Source organism: Bubalus kerabau, chromosome 1 (assembly GCF_029407905.1).
Source record: "Bubalus kerabau isolate K-KA32 ecotype Philippines breed swamp buffalo chromosome 1, PCC_UOA_SB_1v2, whole genome shotgun sequence".
Taxonomy (NCBI): Eukaryota; Metazoa; Chordata; class Mammalia; order Artiodactyla; family Bovidae; genus Bubalus; species Bubalus kerabau.
In genome coordinates, this window is record NC_073624.1 from 198,857,905 (window position 1) to 198,880,001 (window position 22,097).

The 22,097-nt window shown below is 36.5% G+C and overlaps 1 protein-coding gene across 13 annotated transcripts in view; it reads right to left on the minus strand.

The window, feature by feature from the left end:
- The window catches only part of CSNK1G3 (casein kinase 1 gamma 3), a 410,789-nt gene that overhangs the window by 80,019 nt on the left and 308,673 nt on the right, over positions 1–22,097 (minus strand). For all 13 annotated transcript variants that reach the window (XM_055549423.1, XM_055549468.1, XM_055549458.1 and 10 more), the window contains one exon: positions 5,131–5,555. In XM_055549423.1, the coding sequence (XP_055405398.1) occupies positions 5,131–5,308 (178 nt within the window). In that variant the 5' untranslated portion in view covers positions 5,309–5,555. The remainder of the gene's footprint in view (positions 1–5,130; positions 5,556–22,097) is intronic.

Consider the following 22,097-nt stretch of genomic DNA (forward strand, 5'->3'; position numbering starts at 1 on the left):
TTGTGCTTCATCCAGTCCAGCATTTCTCATGATGTACTCTGCACAGATGAACAAGCAGGGTGACAATATACAGCCTTGATAAATCAGTACTCCTTTCCTGATTTGGAACCAGTCTCTTGTTCCATGTCCAATTCTAACTGTTGCTTCTTGACCTGCACACAGATTTCTTAGGAGGTAAGTCCAGTGGTCTAGTATTCCCATCTCTTTCAAAATTTTCCAGTTTGTTGTGATCCACACAGTCAAAGGCTTTGGCGTAGTCAATAAAGCAGAAGTAGACATTTTTTTGGAACTCTTTTGCTTTTTCAATGATCCACTTTGTATAGGCATGCCCTTAAATAATCGGCTTTTCAATCCACATTTGGTATATATATGAACAAACTAACAATGTATGTTCAATGCACAAAGTATATGTTTGTGGGTACAATACAAGCAAGAGAGAGAAGTGTGTGTATGGAGGAAATCCAATTAAGAAAAGGCTCCAAGTAAACTGGTTCCAGTTCACTGAAGTTTTAATCCAATTTCAAAAGATGTTTCCAATAGTACTTTGAGCCATACTGAACTTGAAAAGATGGGTTTACCAATATTGGGATATTTGAATAGTCATTATTATAAAACTATGTTCTACAGAAACTCCATATATGGTTATATCAGGGACAACTCATCGACTGAAATATCCCTGTTCACCTTCCTTAGTAAAAGAACAGCCTAAAATAGTTGCCCAGCTAGACTACATTTCTAGCCTCTCTTTCAACTTGGTGCAGACGTGTGATTTTAAGTTCTAAATATGAGTCAACACAAGGTATGTCACTGCCCACTTGCGAGAATGAACGTTATCTTCCGGCCCTTTTCTTCTTGCTGGCTGGGTGTCTGGGAGAAAGCAACAACGGGAGTAAGCGACTCACACACTGAGACTGAAGCCACATACTGAGGGTGCAGAGATATCCTGACAGCCCTTGGTGCTGTTCTTCCGGCCTGTGTTATGTGAAAGAGAAACAAAGAACTTTGCCTAACTCTGTTGTATGCTAGGGTCTCTTTCTTATAGCATCATAGCCTACTCCTTGTTACATTTTTCAGAAAAATTTTAAGCTTCAGCTAATAAATACAGAAAAATCAATAAACATAAAAAAGATGAATCCACCCAAATCTGTATATTTACTTGATACATATGGTTAAGACCTGAAGAATTTTCAACAAAACAATTCTTAAACAAAAATAAAAAGTTATAAAAACTTCCATGTCTACTTAATTATATCAAAATTTATAATATCTTACTTCAGATATGTTAATTCATAAAACAATATATAACACCCTTGTTCTGTTCTTTCACGTGATGGTCAGTCAGGCATAGCTACAAGAGGAGACACAGAAGAAACATCATGTTTTGGTCAAGTGGTAGAAGACAGGAGCAAGGGAAGAGCTTTGGCCAAGATCTTTGGTATTTCTGCAGGAAAAGCAAGATAGGGGAGGGTAAACAGCTTAGGAGTGACTAGTTTGAATAACTCTGTTAACCTTTGGGGCAGTTTCTCTGTCTTGTACTTTGCCACGGGATGCCTTCAGGAAGATTGCCTCCTGGAATGCGTGGGCCAGAGAGAGGAGGGAGGTATGGCTCTAAATTGGTTAGTTTGCAGATCAAAGGCATGCTCTCAATTTTTTTTTATTTTGAAGAACTGGCTATCCTGTAGAGGAGCAGTCTTTCCATAGAGTAAACGGATTTGAGGTTTTTTGGTTTCTTTTTATTATTAAAGCAATGCTATATTAGCTGGTTTGTATTCCACACGTTCTACAATACATCCGCAGTCAGAGGTCTATATGGTTGACCAGAAAGGTTTTTCTTCAGATGTTAAAGCCTCATAATACATAGGAAAATACAAAATGCATACAACATAACCCCACATTTTAGCTAGCTTTGTTCTGTCTCATTCTGTACTTGTTAAAAACATTTCTGGGGGTTTTGGTTAATTGTCTAAGCTAGGAATATATCCAACATGCTCGATACAAGCCTTACCACCAATACAAGGATAAAATAAAACCAAAAATATCAATTCATCATTTTACAATTAAAAATACAGATAAAAATGATAGTAAACACATTTACTTAAATTTAATTTTAGATTTTTTAAAAAGATTAACTATTTTCCTTTTAATCTCAAGGCAAATTTTTTATGTTCGGCTTTCTTTCTTTAGTGTGTGTGTGTGTCTGTTAGCCACTCAGTCGTGTCCAACTCTTTGCGACCCCATGGACTATAGTCTGTCAGGCTCCTCTGTCCATGGAATTCTCCAGGCAAAAGTACTGGAGTATGTTGCCATTTCCTTCTTTCTTTAGTAATCCTCTATAAAAGTACTTTCAACAGAGGGTAATAGTGTCTCTCCTTGGGGCTTTTGGAAATGGGAGTAGGGGCTGGAGGGAAAGAACCTGGGGCTGCATGTGGAGATGCAACTCCTGTTCAGTGTCCAAGAGGTCTGAAGTTCTAAATACCACACAATGCATGGGACAGTCTTCTAACAAACAAGCAGACAAAAACAAAACACTGTCCAGCCCAAGATCCTAATAGCATCTTTTTTGACAATCACTTACCTATAACATATATACTCTATATTCTTTCTTACTCAATACTAATCACAAAAAATTTAGTGCCAGAAATCAATGTCTATTAACATGGTTTTAAAGAAGGCAGTTTAAGAATTCAAACCAGCTTTTAACATCAGCATGTTTATCCAGATTAAATAAACATGTTTATTCACATTTATCATAGAAAAAAATGACACTTTCTGTACAGAGAGATCACCTGGAACCTTTTTAAAAGGGAATAATACCTCCCTTTATTTAGTAGTCTACTAAGAAAAAAAATGACTAAAATAATTATGGAAGTGGACATGTTACATATATAGTAAGTACTAAAAGAGTAACATGTATAGATAAAACATTGAAATAAAATCTACACAAATATACAATAAAAACGCACAGGTAGATTAGATATAGATAGATAAATAGAAAGATGATAATGGATGGATGGATGGATAGACTAGTAAGTCATCTGACCCTATTCCTGTTTATTCATAGACTGTAAAAGAATGGGGGTATTTTGCTGTTTTTTTCAGTATACAGCATGTTAGCTTCAGTTTATAGGAGTAATACAGTTTTCTCATATGCCCTGGCTAAAATGTTCCACTAGATTCTTTTGTGTATATACACACATATACCCACACACACATATACATGCATACACACACATATGTGTGTGTATATATATATATATAGTTATTTTGAAATAAATTATATGAAATCAATTCTGAATAATAAATGCCAAAATACTTTAGTACTATAGTCATATACACAGAGAGTGACAAAGTACAAATATATATGTCATAATATACAGCTAGAAAACTAATTTATATTAAATTTAAATATACATACAACATGCTATAATCTTAATTAAGAACAAATATCTTGATATCCTTTAAAGGAGTAGAACAATCACTGCTTTCCTGAAACAGGCAAGGATAATGTTGGTTCTTTTATACTGCTATCTAAATTTAATCTTCACAATAATTCAGGAAGCAGAAATAATTCCATTTTAAAGCTGACAAATTTGAAGCCCCATGTGGTTAAATGACTTATGCGTTCCATAATGGCAGAGACAATTTTTATATTTTTCCAATGTATCATCAGTGTCTAATCATGCTTCATACATAATACTGTAGACATGTGATAAATTTTTAATGGATGGATGGGTGTAATTCAAGGTCAGACAAGTAAATAATCTGCTTTTTAATGCCAAAATCAGAAACAGTTTAAGAATTCAAAGTATCATTACAATATCTTTTAAAAAATAAAATACAAAACATTCACCCTTTCAAATATTTGAGTCCCTACTAAAATGCAGAAGAGTCTATCAGACACATCATATGTATTTTAAAATATGTGATTACCTTTTATTGGATTGCTTCATTCAAAGATTTAATGTACACTAACTACATAAAACAATAATGAAATGAAGGAGTAACTAAAAATTAGAATGTTTTTGGCCCAGATGGTAAAGAATCTGCCTGCAATGCAAGAGACCTGGATTTGATCCCTGGATTAGAAAGATTCCATGGAGAAGTGAATGGCAACCCACTCTAGTATTCTTGCCTAGAGAACTCCACGGGCAGAGGAGCCTGGTGGGCTACAGTCCATGGGGGTCTCAAAGAGTCTGATACTCTTTGAGACTAAAACTTCACTTTCTTTCAAAGTGTTTTACAAGATGATAAAGAGAAGTAGCTGAGTAGATGAACATACAATTGCATATATTTTTATAACACCAAGGTTGAATCTAATGAAAATTGCGAAGCTAAGTTTTTTCTTTTTATTTAAGAAGTGTACACTCATGCTGGTGCACTGACCAGCCAGCCCTCGAGGAACCTCAACACTGACTCCCATAAAACCGTGCGGTCCTCCTCCCTGTTTCTCTTCAATGAAGACAGCCACATTTTCACTGCACTAGGAGAGTTAAAAAGATAGATTTGGATCGTGAGGCCATCATTAAATTGATGGGTTACATTTGTCAAGAAACCTTCCCTGAGTTTCAAATGTCTTAAACGTAGAGTTAGGAGGTTAAAGTAGACCAATGTTTCCCAAACTTACCTGATTATAAGAATAAACTGAATCAGTACTTTGTGTCCCTTGTTAAGAATATAGATTTCTAAACCGCTCTGGACATACATGGGGGAAGAGGGGAATAAATTATAACACTGCAAACTGCACTGATTTCTGATGTAGTTTGAGGATATTACTTTAACTTTAAGCCATACAGTTACTAAATGTTTTCTAAGCAGAAAAGGTAGCCTAAATATCATTCCTAAAGAGTACACTGCAAAGACTCCCCTGGTATCTCTTTCAGCCTGCTAGGGCTTTTTCATTTACTTTCTTTTTTCTCTTAATCTGGATGGCTAATCTCAAGAAAACAGACACTGTTATACTAAGTAATGACCCACAAATGAAAATACAAGTACATAGAAATTCTTAGTATCTGTGTTGTTTAAAATTACCACAACAATGAAACAAGTAACTAACTAAATCATTTCATTAAAAAGTACCCTTCATTTAAAAAAAATGCTCCCATTATTATGGAATAAACAAAATAGTCTTACCTAATCGTAGTTCTCCAAAATTCCCACATCCAATTTTTTTTCCAACTCTAAAGTTAGGTCCAACCATTAAAACTCCAGAGGATGAAGAACCAGTTCCTCGAGTGTTATGTCCCAGCCGACCACTAGGTCGTGCCATTCTATCATCTGATTTGTCCTTGTCTTTCTTTTTATTTTCCATATCAAGTTTGCGGTACTCCACTTTGAATTCTTTAATCAAGACAAGCACACTGAAATAGGGTATCGTGAGAACTGGTACATCACTAGGTAACTGTACCAGGTGGGTGATGTTAACATTCAAATTGCAGTAGGTAGTCAATGAACTGGCGCGTGTTCATCCCATTCGTAAAATTTTTCTCAGCTGTCTTTTCAGCAAAACATGTCTTCAGAATTATTTTTCAATGATGTGAGCTGATATTGACAGAGAGCTAGAATATTAAGAAAAGAAAATTAGTCAACTTACAGAGAATTAAAAACCATGTTTCGGAAATTAATAACGTAACAAAAGTTCAGGCAATGGACTTATTAGTTAATGCCCACTGAAATAAAACCTCAGCAGACTCTTAATCATTCCCCTTTATTCCTATACTTTAATACCAAAGTGATCACAAAAAACAAAACCAAACGAAATCAGTGATTTTGCTTACTTTTTAAAGAATAAATAAAAATAACAAAAATGTATTGAGTATTTCATAAGCCAATATACATTCACCAGCTTAGACCTTCCAGCTTAGTATCATTCCAATAAAAAAAAAAAAAAATTCAAAGAATTCCAGTAAGTCAATACAGGAATATCAATTTAAAAGCAAGAAAAGAGAATACAGTTTGCAAATTAGTAAAAGAGTTTAATATCTTTCACATGTTCATACATTTAATAATTTTCAAGGGCTTTTCAAGTATACATTCTTATTTGATCTTCATTTATTCAAATATTTATTACTTGTAACTACACAGGGAATGGAGCAATCATAACAAATAGTACATTTCTGATTAATTTTAGCAACCCACCAAATATGCAATTATTCCTAACACCCAATCTATTTATAAAGTTTCTTATTACATCTGCCATGATCTTAATATTGCAGATGAAATATAAGCATCCGTTTGGTATAAGTAAAACTTAATGAGTTTTACATATACTGTTTACTTTCTACGATAGGGTAACTAATACTGAACTTCCCCCCTTGCTGTAAATAATTATGAAAATGGACAAATATTTTCAGGCATTGAATAACAGGTAGAATAAACTGCAATTTCTGAGAAAACAGAAACACAGAAGGTGAATTCCACCTTCACTCAAGATCTCCAGTTTGGGACAGTTTTCTGACTACAGCACAGGGAAGTGGAGACTCAGGCAGTGCCCAGTGATCACAAATCAGAGTTTGGGGTGTTTCAGGCAGTGCCCAATGATCACAGCTCAGAGTTTGGGGTGTTGAAGCTAGTGGAATTTGCAGGCAGTACTGAAGGTGAGGGAGCTGTCCAGTTTTGGGGGTAGGAGGTGACAGGGCTGAAACAAGGCTAGCAGACAAACTACTCTGGGGTTAAATAAAGAATGGAGATACCAAAGGCTGTAGAGTACCAGGATATCTTAAAGTTCCTACCTAATCATGGTGGAGGAACCTCATTAATATCCCAGAATTCAGTTGAGATACCAGAAAGACCAAGTCTTAACAGTAAGGATCATACTGTAAAGTAAGGACTATTTAGAATAACCCAACTAAAGCTAAAACCAAGCCTAGAGAGGATTAAGAATATCTCCAACTACACTAGCTGCATTCCAGAATGAAACTTGACATAATTAAAAAGACAGAAGGGAAAACAAAAACAGACTTGCAACAACGCTGAATTCATAATGTCCAGCATACAGTTAGAAATTACCAGACAAGAAAAATCAGTAAATGTGACATGCAGTCAGAAATAAAGCTACCAAAGGAAACAGACGCCAAGATGACCCTGACACTGAAATTAGAAGACAGGACTTCAAAACTGCTAAGTAGCTATTAAAGTTCTACTACATTAAAGCAAGAGAATGGAGCAGAAAAAATATTTGAAGAAATAATGGTGGAAAATTTCCCAAATTCACTGAAAAACATTAACCTACAAAATGGGGAAACTCAGCAACTCCATAAAGAATCAATACAAAGAAAATTAAACCTAGGTACATCAAAGTGCAAAAACCCCAAAATTAAAGGAAAGTCCTGAAAGCAGACAGAGGAAAACTCCACAACACACAGGTGAACTTCATCATCAGAAATAATGGAGACCGAAAAGAAAACGGGAGAACATGTTCAAAGCAATGGAAGGAGGAAAAGAACTCTCAACCAAGAACATGACACCCAATAAAATTAGTCTTTAAAACTGAAAATGAAAGAAAGTCATTTTCGGATGAAGGAAGCTAAGAATAGTCACCAGCACACTTCCACAAGAAATACTTTTTAAATAATCCATTATGCTTAATTAAATCACATGATACCAGACAGAAATGTGAAACTTTAAGAAGAAATGAGGAACCCTAGAAATGGGAAATGCATGGGTATTCATTTCCTCAAAAGATAAATTACTTGTTAAAGCACAAACAATTTCTTAGTATCATTTATAAGATACAGGAAAGTAGAATAAATATATGATAACAGAAATGGAAGGGGCAGCAAGCAAATGGAATTATATTAAGATTCTTATATTTGTTAAGAATGAAGTAGTTAAATATTAATTTTAAATGGCAGGGCAGACAGTAAATGGAACTACATTATTTTTTAATATTCTTGTATTTGTTAAGAATGAGTGGTTCAATATTAATTTTAAGCAGCCCATGACAAATTAAAAATGCATATTGTAATACCCAGACCAAACACTAAAAATTAACTGCAGTAGAAACAGCTAAAAAGTTAATATAAGAAATAAAGTAGGATGATAAACATTTGATTAAAACAAGAGAAATAAAAGAGATATGAGACAAAAAGGAAAACACCAAGAGAATAGACTTAAAAACACACATATAATGAAAATGGACCATATTCTCCCTATAAAAAGCAAAAAGACTTTAAAAAAGAAAAAAACCAAGATCCAACTATACATTGTCTCTAAGAAACAACTTTATATACAAAGATGCAGACAAACTAAAAATGAAATAACAGAAAGATATACTATACAAACATCCTCAGATTTGCAGATGACACCACCCTTATGGCAGAAAGCAAACAAGAACTAAAGAGCCTCTTGATGAAGGTGAAAGAGAAGAGTGAAAAAGCTAGCTTAAAATTCAACATTCAAAAAACTAAGATCATGGCATCCTGTACCATTACTTCATGGCAAATAGATGGGAAAACAATGGATACAGTGACAGACTTGACCTTCTTGGACTCCAAATCACTGCAGATGGTGACTGCAGCCATGAAATTAAAAGACACTTGCTCCTTGGAAGAAAAGCTATGACCAACCTAGACAGCAATATTAAAAAGCAGAGATGTTACTTTGCCAACTAAGGTCCATATAGTCAAAGCTGTAGTTTTTCCAGTAGTCGTGTATGAATGTGCAAATTGGACCATAAAGAAGGCTTCGTGCTGAAGAATTGATGCTTTTGAACTGTGGTGTTGGAGAAGACTCTTGAGAGTCCCTTGGTCTGCAAAGAGATCAAACCAATCAATCCTAAAGGAAATCAATTCTGAATATTCATTGGAAGGACTGATGCTGAAGCTGAAGTGCCAATACTTTTGACTACCTGATGCGAAGAGCTGACTCATTAGAAAAGACCTTGATGCTGGGAAAGACTGAAGGCAGGAGGAGAAGGGGACGACAGAGGACGAGATGGTTGGATGGCATCATCGACTCAATGGACTAGTTTGAGCTAGCTCCGGGAGACAGTGAAGGATAGGGAAGCCTGGTGTGCTGCAGTCCAGGGGTCGCAAACAGTCACGACTGAACAACGACAATGCAAACATCAAGTATAATAAGCCTTAGAGGCTATAACATTATCATACAAAGTAAACATCGAAACAACGGAGAATCTCCAAAGATACAGAGATCCATTTCATAATAACAGAAATAACTCAACAGAAATTTGAAAAATCATTAAAATGACATATAAATGAGCAAAATAAGGGAAAGACTTTAAAAAACAAGGATTAGTTTGAAATAACTGTTTGAAAAAGACAATCATAGTTGAAATGTTAACACTGTTGTTTCACTGTTGTTTAAGTAGAAGACAAAAATAACAGTATGCATATTGAAACAGTAGACCTAAATATCATCAACTACCCTGAACTGACATTTATAAAATACAATATCCTAAAACTGAAGAATAATATTTCCTTTCAAAAAATGTTCATCAAGAAAGATCATATGCTATCATTATTTGTCTCAAGTAACTACAACATTAAAGTATACTCTCTGATCTTGTATTTCTAATATTAGAAATGTTAAGATTTAATATTTGAAATAAATTCAACAAATTAACAGGAAAAAAAAGAAAGTATCTCAACAGACAATAAAATGCATTTGACAAAATTCAACCCGTTAATGTTTAAAACCTCTCAGTAATCCAGAAAGAGAATCAAACGTCAACCTAATAAAAGGGTTTTTCCTTAAAAAAAAAAAAAAAGATAGCCAACATCATACTTATATGGTAAAACACTGAACTCTTAATCAAGGCTAAGAGAAAACAAAAGAATGTTTGCTCTCAGATCTTCCATTCAACACATTGTACAGAAGAACTAGCCTGTACAATAAGCTAAGAAAGATGCAAAAGGCATTAAAAGTGAAGAGAAAAAGGCTAAACCACTGTTATTCAGAGACATTATAATTGTGTGTGCAGAAAACCTTATAGGGAGACACCATCAAGAGAGCAACATAGGTCATTCCCAACTTCAGTCTCCCCCTCACAAGAAGACCAGCTAGCAACTATCCATAGACAAGACACCACTGAAACAACTCCCCAGAACCCAGGGCTAAGGCCAAAGCACCCTCCTGAACCAGAGAGACAGAGAAGGGCAAGAGGAGTGGCTACACTCCGACCACATTAGGCCTCCCCCAAGGCCGGCACAGCATCACACCCACAGAGCCCTCAAGCCTATGGTTTCCCCAGCGGGAAAATGAGAGTCCAAGGTGGACCTCCAGCTTCCTGGGAGGCCCACTCTGGTCTTGCCTCACCGTGATTACTGTGGGAATCATTAGGGAAAAAAAGAAAAACCTCAATAGAACAATAGTAAAGATACACAATCAGTAATCAAAAACCTCCCAAGAAAGAAAAGTCCAGGAAAGAATGAGGAACAATTAGAACTCTCAATTCCTAATGGGAATATAAAATAGTACAACTTTGATTCTAAGGAAGTTTGATAGTTTATTCTAAGTAAAATATACACCTATCTGATGTCCTAACAATACCACTCTTAGGTAGTTACTCAAGAGAAATTAAAACATATATTTAGAGAAAGACTTGTACACATGTATTTATAGCAGCCTAAATCAGTAACAGCCAAAACTGAAAACAATCCTAATATCTACTAACAGGAGAACAGGTATACAAACTGATATATTCATTCAGTGGAATATTACTCAGCAAATAAAAAGGAAAGAACTGTTGATACACGTAACCACATGGATGAATCTCTCAGATAAGAGATTGAGGTAAGTCAGGCACAAATGAGTACGTATCATACAATTCTCGTCAAATGAAGTTCTAGAATCAGCAAAAATAAGTTGTGGTGATAGAAAGCAGATCAGTTGTTGCCAAGAGTGGTTGAAAGCTTGGAAAGTGGCATAAGGGAACTTTACCAGAGAAAGGAATATTCTCTACTGTGCTTGGGAGGGGATTATACAAGTGCATACATGTATAAAAATTCATCAAACTAAAAATCTATGTGTTGTATTATATGTAGATAATACTTCAAAACATGATTTTTAGAAATAACCCACTCCAAAAATAATGCTACATCTCAAAGTTCATATGTTTTCTCTATATAACTTTATCCCAAAACTCATGTGAAAACACTACAGCTTTTTAAGGTTAATGAACATGTAAGTATTTTAGAAGGTTTTCTTTAAAACAGCTCTTTCAGGGGACTTTCCTAGCAGTCCAATGGTTATTGGGGAACTAAGATCCCACATGCCACAAAGTGTAACCAACAACAGCAACCAAAAAAAAAAGGCCCTTCTACATTTTTTTCTATTTAGAAGAAAGTAATTTCCTTCCCATTTGCAATTTTTCATGCTATTTTCAATATATACCTTTTCATTTACCAAATATCCAAAATACATTCTACATGTTTTAAGAATTCAAATACAAAGTAAAAATATCCTTGGGATGCCCATACGTCTTGTCCTTCATCCCACTTGCTCTCCTCAGATGTAAACATTACTTTCAGTTTGTTTTATATGATCCAACTCTTTTTTGTAATGCCTGTGCATGGATATGTTTATGTGTAGCAATACTTGCAGGTCTGTTTGTTTCTTTTACAGAATAGGTCAGGGTACAGCCTCTGATGAACTAAAACTTCCTTCCAAAAGAAACAGCATTTGAAAGCATATCATCCACTGAAAAACTTTTGCCTTTTCCCTTTCATAACCCTCCACTCCCATGGACCCTGGAGGATCAAGGGCCAGCTTAATGAATGGCTGAGGAGGCAGGAGGAAAAGTCAAGAGACGGCCCCAAATTCCTTCCCCAGAAGAAATTTCAAGAGACAGGAAGAAGTGATTGAATAGCTTAAAACTGTACTTGAAAATGGAACAAGTATTAACACCCCAAAATAACTCTTGCCAAAACTGAACTTATTCCTATTAATATATGGTAAGAATCAATGGAAACCGGCCACTTATATCATTTATGAGTGGGAAAAAAGGAATAATCAAAGTATACAATTTAGTGGTTAGTGAGAAATGATGCTGTTTCCTATTTTACTCCATCCTTTCACCACATTCAAGAAACTGCTCACAAACCTATCTTACTAGATTTTTTTTAGTCTTTTAATATAGTTAACAAATAGAATTTTTGATTAAATATTTTTTTATTAAGGATCCTAAAGAGTGCTACTACTTTCCCTATTGTTGCACCTATCAAACAGTGTTAGTATAGGCAAGTCTGTCTATAGTCATGGTCAGCAAACTCCAGCCTGCAGGCTAAATCCAGTCTCTTGTCCACTATACACAGTCTACAGACTAAGAATGGTCTTTACATATTTACATGTTTGGAGAAAAAACAGTATTTTGTGACACATGAAAATTATATGAAATTCAAACGCTGGTGTTCATAAACAAACTTTCATTAATAATCATCCATGCTAAGTCACTTATGCATTGTTAAAGCTGCTTCATGCTACAAGACAACAGTTGTGAGACCGTGTGGGGCACTCTTATCATTTCACAGTGCTGCCAGAAAACCACAAGCTGCAGTGATTTTCATGCTTCTAAGGCATAGTGGAGTGTGGATTATGTATTTCAAATCAGATGGCGAAGTGCTGTGTTTATTATGTAATGACACTAAAGAATATAATATACTTGGACATGACCAAAAGTACTAGTTTTCTGTTACTGTGGAACAAACTACCAAAAACTTAGCAGCTTATAGCAATACATTTATTAGTCCAGAGTTTCTGTGGATCAGAACTCGGGGCACGACTCAGCTGAGGCATTTGCTCAGGGTTTCACAGACTTCATCAAAAGATCAGCTAGATGACATTCTTATCTGGAGGTGAAAATGGGAAAGAATCTTCTTCCAAGTTCCTTCAGATTGTGGACAGAACTCACACCCTTGCAGTGTGTAACTGATGGTGTCAGCTTCTTGCTGGCTCTCAGAGGCCACCCTCGGGTCCTAAATGGTGTCGACAGTTCCCAGCAGCTACCAACAGTTCCTTGCCACACAGGCTTCTCCAAAATGGCCACTTCTTCACACCCCTAAGAAGAATCTCTAGCTCCAATCTTTGAAGAATAAGTCTTAAATGCGGCAACGTAACTGTCTTTCACACCCAAGTCCCAATCTTTGTACCATGCTCCAATATATCAGTTCTCCCAGGTCTTGGAATCCCTACTGCTGCTGCTGCAAGTCGCTTCAGTCGTGTCTGACTCTGTGCGACCCCAGAGATGGCAGCCCACCAGGCTCCCCCATCCCTGGGATTCTCCAGGCAAGAACACTGGAGTGGGTTGCCATTTCCTTCTCCAATGCATGAAAGTGAAAAGTGAAAGTGAAGTCACTCAGTCGTGTCCGACTCTTAACAACCCCATGGACTGCAGCCCACCAGGCTCCTCCATCCATGGGATTTTCCAGGCAAGAGTACTGGAGTGGGATGTCATTGCCTTCTCCAGGAATCCCTACTAGGTGCTTCCAAGCTTCTTTGATGTTGCCTGCCTGGCTATGTACTAGAAAGAGCATTGTATTAAAAAAAAAAAAAAAAAGTCGTCTTAGAGTCTCAACTAGTTGAAAAGCCTTAGGCAAGGCCTAATCTGTCTAAGCTTATTTTAATAATTATAAAATAGGAGGATCAGATTAAGAGACTTCTGAGGCTATTCTTACATTATACACATTATTATAATTGTCTGCTGTATTTGATGACAAGGACTCATTATATGTAACCTGGTGATCTCTGAACCTAGCATACTGTCAGGCACCTAGGACAGTCAATAGCTACTACAGATTAAGAAATGAGTTTTTTTCTATCTCTAAAGATTTTCAGGTTTTGGTGGTATGATTCCTACCTAGAGCATTCCCAGTTACATATCACTACAACCCCCAGCATCAGTGTCTCCATTCACCTGATGTACTTGCTGAACCCCACCAACCAGTATGCTACAAGCACTGCCAAGAATTTCCTCTATGTGACAGCATTCCCTTGCCTGAATTACCCTTCTAATCCAGTCTATGTTTGTGCCTTTGGTGCTGATTCGTTCTACACCAAAGAAAAATCATTTTGAAAATTAAAGATATCCTTTTAGCTACAGTTAATAACTGGTACATCAGAAGTCACAAATCCAAATGGCCACAGAGGTACCATAAAGAGAGTGAATCAAATAGAATGTGAGATAGTAAGTAGTACTGGGGGCTACAGCAATCTGGAAAGCAAATACTCCAATTAAAAGAGGTGGCTACCCCTCAGCTGTAAACAACTGCCACCATTCAGGACCATCAGATGTCCAAATTTTTCAAGAAAAATCCAAAAACCTGGATTTTACATAAAATCTCTCCAGTTGCCATTTGCTAAGCACTTAATTTGCTACATATTTTAAATACATCAGCTCATCAGTTCCCACAATTATACTATTTCAATCCCTATTTTTACCAATAAAGAAAACTAAAACATAGAGCAATTGTACAACTTGACCAGCATCATCAAGTTAATAAATGGTATAGTGAGAACATGATCAAGGAGTCAGATTCCTGAGTTCACATTCTTACCCACTTAAACTCTGATGGTGTTTCCACTAATTCTCTGGCCTCCCAAAGTCTAAAATGTGTCTGCCTTTCTGTCTGGATCGGCAGGTACAGTCTGTCCCTTCCTTCCAGCCTGTACTGTCTCTACAGCACCTCAATGTTGTCAGATCCTAATTTGAGCCAAGGTGGCATTTTAAAGAAACCCCTGCCAAAAAGACTAGTTCTTAAGGACAATGTAGAATGGAAGATCTGAGAACAAACTTCCTTGTGTTTTTTCCTAGTCTTGATTAAGAGTTCATTGTTTTCCTCTTTAAGTATGATACTGGCTATGGTTCCCTGAGTGCCTACCCTATGTGAAACACGCTGGTCAATAAGCCCCATCTGTGTAGACAGATTCAAGAGGCTGATACAGAAAAAGACAGCAGAGCAAACAGAATGGCAAAGAAAACCCAAGCCATCTGCCCAGAAATAGTAACCTAATCACTCCTTCACAAATATGAACTGACAGAATCACTAATTCATGAAGAAAAGTAACAACAGGATAGAAAAATGCCCCCCAAAAAGCAAATTTTTAAAAATATAGGGAGGTACACCTTTCAGAAAAAGGAAATCATTAAAAAAAAAAAAAAAAAAAAAGATCCTCAGTGACTTTTGAGAAGGACAATAATAAACACTGAGTTAAGAAAATAATGCCATATTATATGGAATAACCAAAGTAGGAAAACAATCCTATTGTGTGAAAGAAAAAGAAAAAGAAACAAAAAATAAAGGAACAGAGACAGAAAGAAGCAATTCAATACCTTTGACTTCCAACTAATAAGATAAATTAGCATTAAGGACAGAGGAAATGAAGAAAAACAAATTTTTCCTGAGCTACAGCAAAAAGGGCCCTGGGGGCTCATCAAGGAAGAAAACTAGAGAATTCCCTGGTGGTCCAGTGGTTAGGAATCCGTGCTTCCACTGCAGCAGACACAGCTTCAGTGGCTGTTTGGGGAAGACGATCCCACATGCCGCAGATGCGGCAAAGAAAAACAAAGAAAAACTAACACAGGCATTCCACTGTAAGTTCTAAGAGTGTAAGCAAGGTTAATTGATTTTCAGCTTTTAGAATCAATTTTATTCCCCCCAAATAAGATGTTATTGATGAAAATGTAAATTTTTCCAGGGTTAAAGTAACACTGCAATTGACAGACACTCAGCTGTTAAGGCGGAGTATAAGTAGTAGAGGGGAGGACAGGGATATGAACACTTGCATCTTTGTAAGCACAGATTAAAGAGATAATGTAAAATTTGCTAGAACAAAAAGACAGAAATGTAAGAACAAAAGTGTCAAAGGTGAGCAAAAGATGAAGTAAATATAATAACTACCCAAACATTTAAAGAAAAAAGGGGATAAGGGAGTATGTGAGCTAAAATTTCATCACTCGGTAGATAAAAGATAATGCATTTGAAAACAATACAATTTTACTTTTTCTTTTCCAACTTGGGTACATTTCTTTTTCTTGCCAAACTGCACTGGCTAGGATCCCCTGAATTATGCTGAATAGAAGCATGAGAGTGGGCATCCTGATCACAGAGGAAAAGCTTTCATTCTTGCACCATTAAGTAAGATGTTAGCTGTAGGCTTGTCACATGTGACCTTTATTGAGATACATTCCCTCTCTAATTTGTTGAGAGTTTTATCATACAGGAACCTGAGTTTTGTCAGATGCTGTTTATACACCTATTAGGATGATCAGACCATGTTTATCCTTCATTATGTTAATGTCATGTATCACATGTATTGATTTGTGTATGCTGAATCATCTTTGCATCCAGGGATAGATCCCACTTGATCATGGTATATTAATATAATCTTACAGGTGTTCTGTTAAATTCACTGAGTTTATACTTTACTGAGAACTTTTGCATCTATATTCACCAGAGATATTGGCCTGTGACCTCTTCTTGAAATGCCCTTACTTGACTATGGTATCAGGATAATAATGCTGGACTCAAGAAGCAAGTCTGAAAGTGCTCCCTCCTCTTCAACTTTTTGGTGAAGAGTTAGAGTAAAACTGATGTTATTTCCTGAAATATTTAGTGGAATTTACCAGTAAAGCATAACCTCAGATATGCAGATGACACCACCCTTATGGCAGAAAGTGAAGAGGAACTAAAAAGCCTCTTGATGAAAGTGAAAGTGGAGACTGAAAAAGTTGGCTTCAAGCTCAACATTCAGAAAACAAAGATCATGGCATCCGGTCCCACCACTTCATGGGAAATAGATGGGGAAACAGTGGAAACAGTGTCAGACTTTATTTTTGGGGGCTCCAAAATCACTGCAGATGGTGACTGCAGCCATGAAATGAAAAGACGCTTACTCCTTGGAAGGACAGTTATGACCAACCTAGATAGCATATTCAAAAGCAGAGACATTACTTTGCCAACAAAGGTTCGTCTAGTCAAGGCTGTGATGGATGGATGTGAGAGTTGGACTGTGAAGAAGGCTGAGCACCGAAGAATTGATGCTTTTGAACTGTGGTGTTGGAGAAGACTCTTGAGAGTCCCTTGGACTGCAAGGAAATGCAACCAGTCCATTCTGAAGGAGATCAGTCCTGGGATTTCTTTGGAAGGAATGATGCTAAAGCTGAAACTCCAGTACTTTGGCCACCTCATGCAAAGAGTTGACTCATTGGAAAAGACTCTGATGCTGGGAGGGATTGGGGGCAGGAGGAGAAGAGGACGACAGAGGATGAGATGGTTGGATGGCAGCACTGACTCGATGGATGTGAGTCTGGGTGAACTCCGGGAGCTGGTGATGGGCAGGGAGGCCTGGCATGCTGCGATTCATGGGGTCGCAGAGTCGGACATGACTGAGCGACTGATCTGAACTGAAAATCACTACAGATGGTGATCGCAGCCACGAAATTAAAAGATGCTTACTCCTTGGAAAGAAAGTTATGACCAACCTAGACAGCATATTAAAAAGCAGAGACATTACTTTGCCAACAAAGGTCCGTCTAGTCAAGGCTATGGTTTTTCCAGTGGTCATGTATGGATGTGAGAGTTGGACTGTGAAGAAAGCTGAGCGCCGAAGAATTGATGCTTTTGAACTGTGGTGTTGGAAAGGACTCTTGAGAGTCCCTTGGTCTGCAAGGAGATCCAACCAGTCCATCCTAAAGGAGATCAGTCCTGGGTGTTCATTGGAAGAACTGATGCTGAAGCTGAAACTCCAATACTTTGGCCACCTCATGCAAAGAGTTGACTCATTGGAAAAGACCCTGATGCTGGGAGGGATTGGGGGCAGGAGGAGAAGGGGATGACAGAGGATGAGATGGCTGGATGGCATCACGGACTCGATGGATGTGAGTTTGAGTGAACTCCAGGAGTTGGTGATGGACAGGGAGGCCTGGCGTGCTGCAGTTCATGGAATCGCAAAGAGTTGGACATAACTTAGCGATTGAACTGGGATGTAATACTAACACATGAAATGGATAACATGCAGTTCAATACCCATACTGAATTTTTCTGCTTTTGGGAAGACAAGCAAAACCAGAAATATGAGTAGATAAGATTCAGAGTGTCCATTAAAATTACACTAGTTTATAAAATGCCCACAAAGCTTCTCTGAGATGCTTTAAATTCAAAAATTACAAGGAAAGGAATAGGAAAATACAGCTTCAAGACTTTAAAACTGGGCAAGCATAGAAATAAAAACTATTGAGAGAAGACAGTTTCATAGAAATATCCCTAGTTTACAAGTTCTCGTAACACAAGGTAGTGATTCACATGGCTTAAGGATATTTTAATTTCTATAAGACATACTACTTCTTTTAACTGAAACCTTGAAAGTTTTACAACCAAAAAGAAAAACCATGCATTTTATGTGCATAAGTTAACATGAATGCACACAAATGGTAACATAATATTTTAAATAACGTATCATAATTCTCAGCATACTAACTTACTTAAATATCTAAAAAGACAGAATTTATCTAAGGGATGCATTCTCAAATTATCCTTGAGAACATATTAATAATCAATTGCTTTTCTTTCATAAACAATTATAATTTTCATGGCGTATCATTCACTAATAAAGATAAAAAATGAGCTGCTAAATACAGAAAACATTAGATATAATCTGATTATATGAATGAAAATGTAGGTCACAAGCATACTTCTAATTTGATGATCACTGATGAATCTTCAAAACAGAAAACAGAAAATCAGATTCTCTAACCTGCATGGCCCAATAATTTAGGATATTACAGAGCCAACTGACCTCCTTTAAGTTGCAAATAGGTAAATCAAAGAAATCTGAGAACATATTAGTATAGTATGTTCTACTTCATAAAAAGCCATACAGCTAGCTAAAGCTTTCCAGTAAACATTAATGATCAGTTCTAAATTGTTTAAAATAATTATTAGTACTCTACCTATCTTCCCTTGGACTGCAAGGAGATCCAACCAGTCCATCCTAAAGGAGATCAGTCCTGGGTGTTCACTGGAAGAACTGATGCTGAAGCTGAGACTCCAAAACTTTGGCCACCTGACGTGAAGAGCTGACTCATTTGAAAAGACCCTGATGCTGGGAAAGATCGAGGGTAGGAGGAGAAGGGGACGACAGAGGATGCGATGGTTGGATGGAATCACCGACTCAATGGACATGAGTTTGGGTGAACTCCAGAAGTTGGTGATGGACAGGGAGGCCTGACGTGCTGCAGTTCATGGGGTTGCAAAGCGTCGGACACAACTGAGCCAATGAACTGAAACTATCTTCCAAAATAGGTTGTAATCAATATAGAATTTTCATGTACCTGTAATTTTAAATATTAAAAGTACCTATAGGTATCTTTTCACATGCTGAGTGTTGATTCAATATTCTTTGCAAATAAAAAAATCACATGCAATAGAAATTTTTAATTAATTTTTTCACAAGTTAGTTGTCATAGCATTGATTTCTCACTACTTTATCTTAAAGTTTAAAATCCATACATAAAATGAGCCATTCAGTGTTTTAAATGCCTAACGCAGTCTCTATAAAAATGACACTACTACAAGTCTCCAAGCTTCTCCAAAATCTAAATGAGTAAGGATATTTGTGATGTGATGGCTAGCCGTTACATCACACGCTTCTGTTAGCAGCAAGTGTCCCAGTTACTGGTTTCTGGCATGAGCTCAACTGTGGTTGTCTAAGAAAAGACTAAACACTTATTTTTGAAAGCTAAATCATTAACTGTAATGACAAAAATGGAAATCAATTTCTCTAATTACATACCACAGAAACTTATTTTATCTCAGAAATGTTTAGTAACTATCATCTACAACACTTTAGATTTTCAAAACCTGATTTCAGCGATGTCCCTTGTATATTTCTGTTAAGACCCAGAAAATTCTAGCCTTTAAAATTTATCATCAGTTTTATTAGACAACAGTGTTCCCCAAACTGTGGATAATGACCCATTACTGGGTGTTTAAACAAATGGGTCTTAAGCAACAGTTTTTTAAATAAAATAGTATCAAAGAAAGAAAGAAAATAGAATGCACAAATGTAGTAAGAATAGTTTTGTTTAATGAGATTTTGTTTTGGCTCCTTATATGAATATATACATATCACTAGGATACAATGCAAAATATATTTCTCTAAGTTGTGGTAAATATTTTTCTATGCGCTGTAGTCAAAAATATTTCTAAATTTGAAAGCTACTGCATAATACATAATAGCAAAGGAGTAGCAAAACATACTATATTCAGTTATAACTAAGTCAATTTTATGGGAAATTGTATTAAAATCTCAACTTTCATAAAATATGTAAGTATTACTGACAGTCTAATTAAGTAAATTTTCTAATTATCCACATCTAATTGTTCTCTAGTTAACTAGGATATGACCGTTCCATAGGCCCTCAAAATGTCTTTTGAGGACATGTGCCTCCTCTTGAATTTCACAGGTGAACTTATACTCCCATTGGTAACATCCCTTATCATTGCTAGTGAGTCTCCATGTTTGAAAGAGGAGGGAATGTTTAATTTGAAAATGTCCAGCCCCTTAAGCACTTATAAATACATCCAATCACTCTCATCTCCTGCACGATGGAAACCAAAAATCAAGTAGACATCATATTAAATTTATACTAAGAGCAGGTCATCTCACTATCTCTAAGCATAAACTTGACTACAAATCTCAATCACAGGAATGATGTTAAACTCCAAGCCATCAATGAAAAAATCATGTTCCATTTGGGGGCACTTACTCTCATCCAACAAATACTTGTTGAGTATTTACCCTGTTGTTGCTGTTGTTTAGTCGCTAAGTTGTGTCCAACTCTTTGAGATCCCATGGACTGCAGCCCACCAGGCTACTCATAATTTATATGATCATCTCTTTTCCAAATAAAGGGAAGAAAAAGGTATCAGAGGACAGGCAGGCCATTTATGGCTCTGAGATACTACAAGCAAGTGGAATAACACCTCACAAGTCAAAGATCATTGATACCGCAATTTAGCTCTCCAAGACATAGCTATGAGTTAGAAGAAAAAAAAATTCACTAAAGGAGGTCACAAAATGCATATTCTGTTCACTTAATAAGAGCCCCTAAACTCCATTTTAACTTAATTCTAACAAGTTTACACTAGAAATCAAACTGGAAAATTTGAGGTGACTTATAAAAACATGACAGAGAACAGGAAGAAGGCAACCTTATACAGCTTCAATAAATTCTGGCGTCTATGCATGACAGCACAGTTTGTAATTGATGTTTAGAATGAGAACCGTGCATCAGCAAGATCTGAATGTGCTTAGAAAACACTGAGAAAACAGTACTACTGTGTAAAGTTTACCATTTAAAACAATTTTAATAAAATATTTAAGTATAAATACAAACTTCTAACTCATCTAACAGGTTGTTCTCTAATAATACCAGATAAATGAGAAAACACTTCAGGAAAGTCAGCAGCTATTTCATGCATGGTTCCCATAACAAAGTTATATTCTTTCTTAACTACAGTGCTTGTTTCCTAATTTATAAAAATGTTATTAAAAACAACAGTTTAATGTAGGCAAAGGCCTCAGATTTAAAACAGTTATTCAAGGGTATTAGCATTTGAAAATTCCAATTATCAAGTTAATATTGTCAACCCTCATTGCAGAAAGGACTTATCAGTATAGTTAGTGTCAGCTGCTTACTCGTGTCTGACTGCACACCGCCAGGCTCCTCTGTCCATGGAATTCTCCAAGGAAGAATACTGAAATGGGTAACCATTTCCTTCTCCAGGGGACGTTCCCAATCCAGTAATCAAACCCAGGTCTCCTGCACTGTAGGCAGATTCTTTACTGTCTGAGCTACAAGGGAAGCCCCTAACTAGTATAATCCACAGTAAATCATAAATAAGTTGACTTCTACAAAACTGTGGAATGAAACATGCAACAGGTGACAGAAACTAGCTGAAAGGACAACCACTTCTCCATGAGAAGGATTTTCTTCTGCCTAGTTCAAACCAAAAGAATCCGACCCAAAGTAGTGCTATAAACCTGAAGACACAGACAGAATTGATCCAAAGGCACCTTAATCCCCAATATGAACACCAGGGTTAAGGCCTAGATTTTTGCTTTTTGTTTTGCCTTTTTTTTTT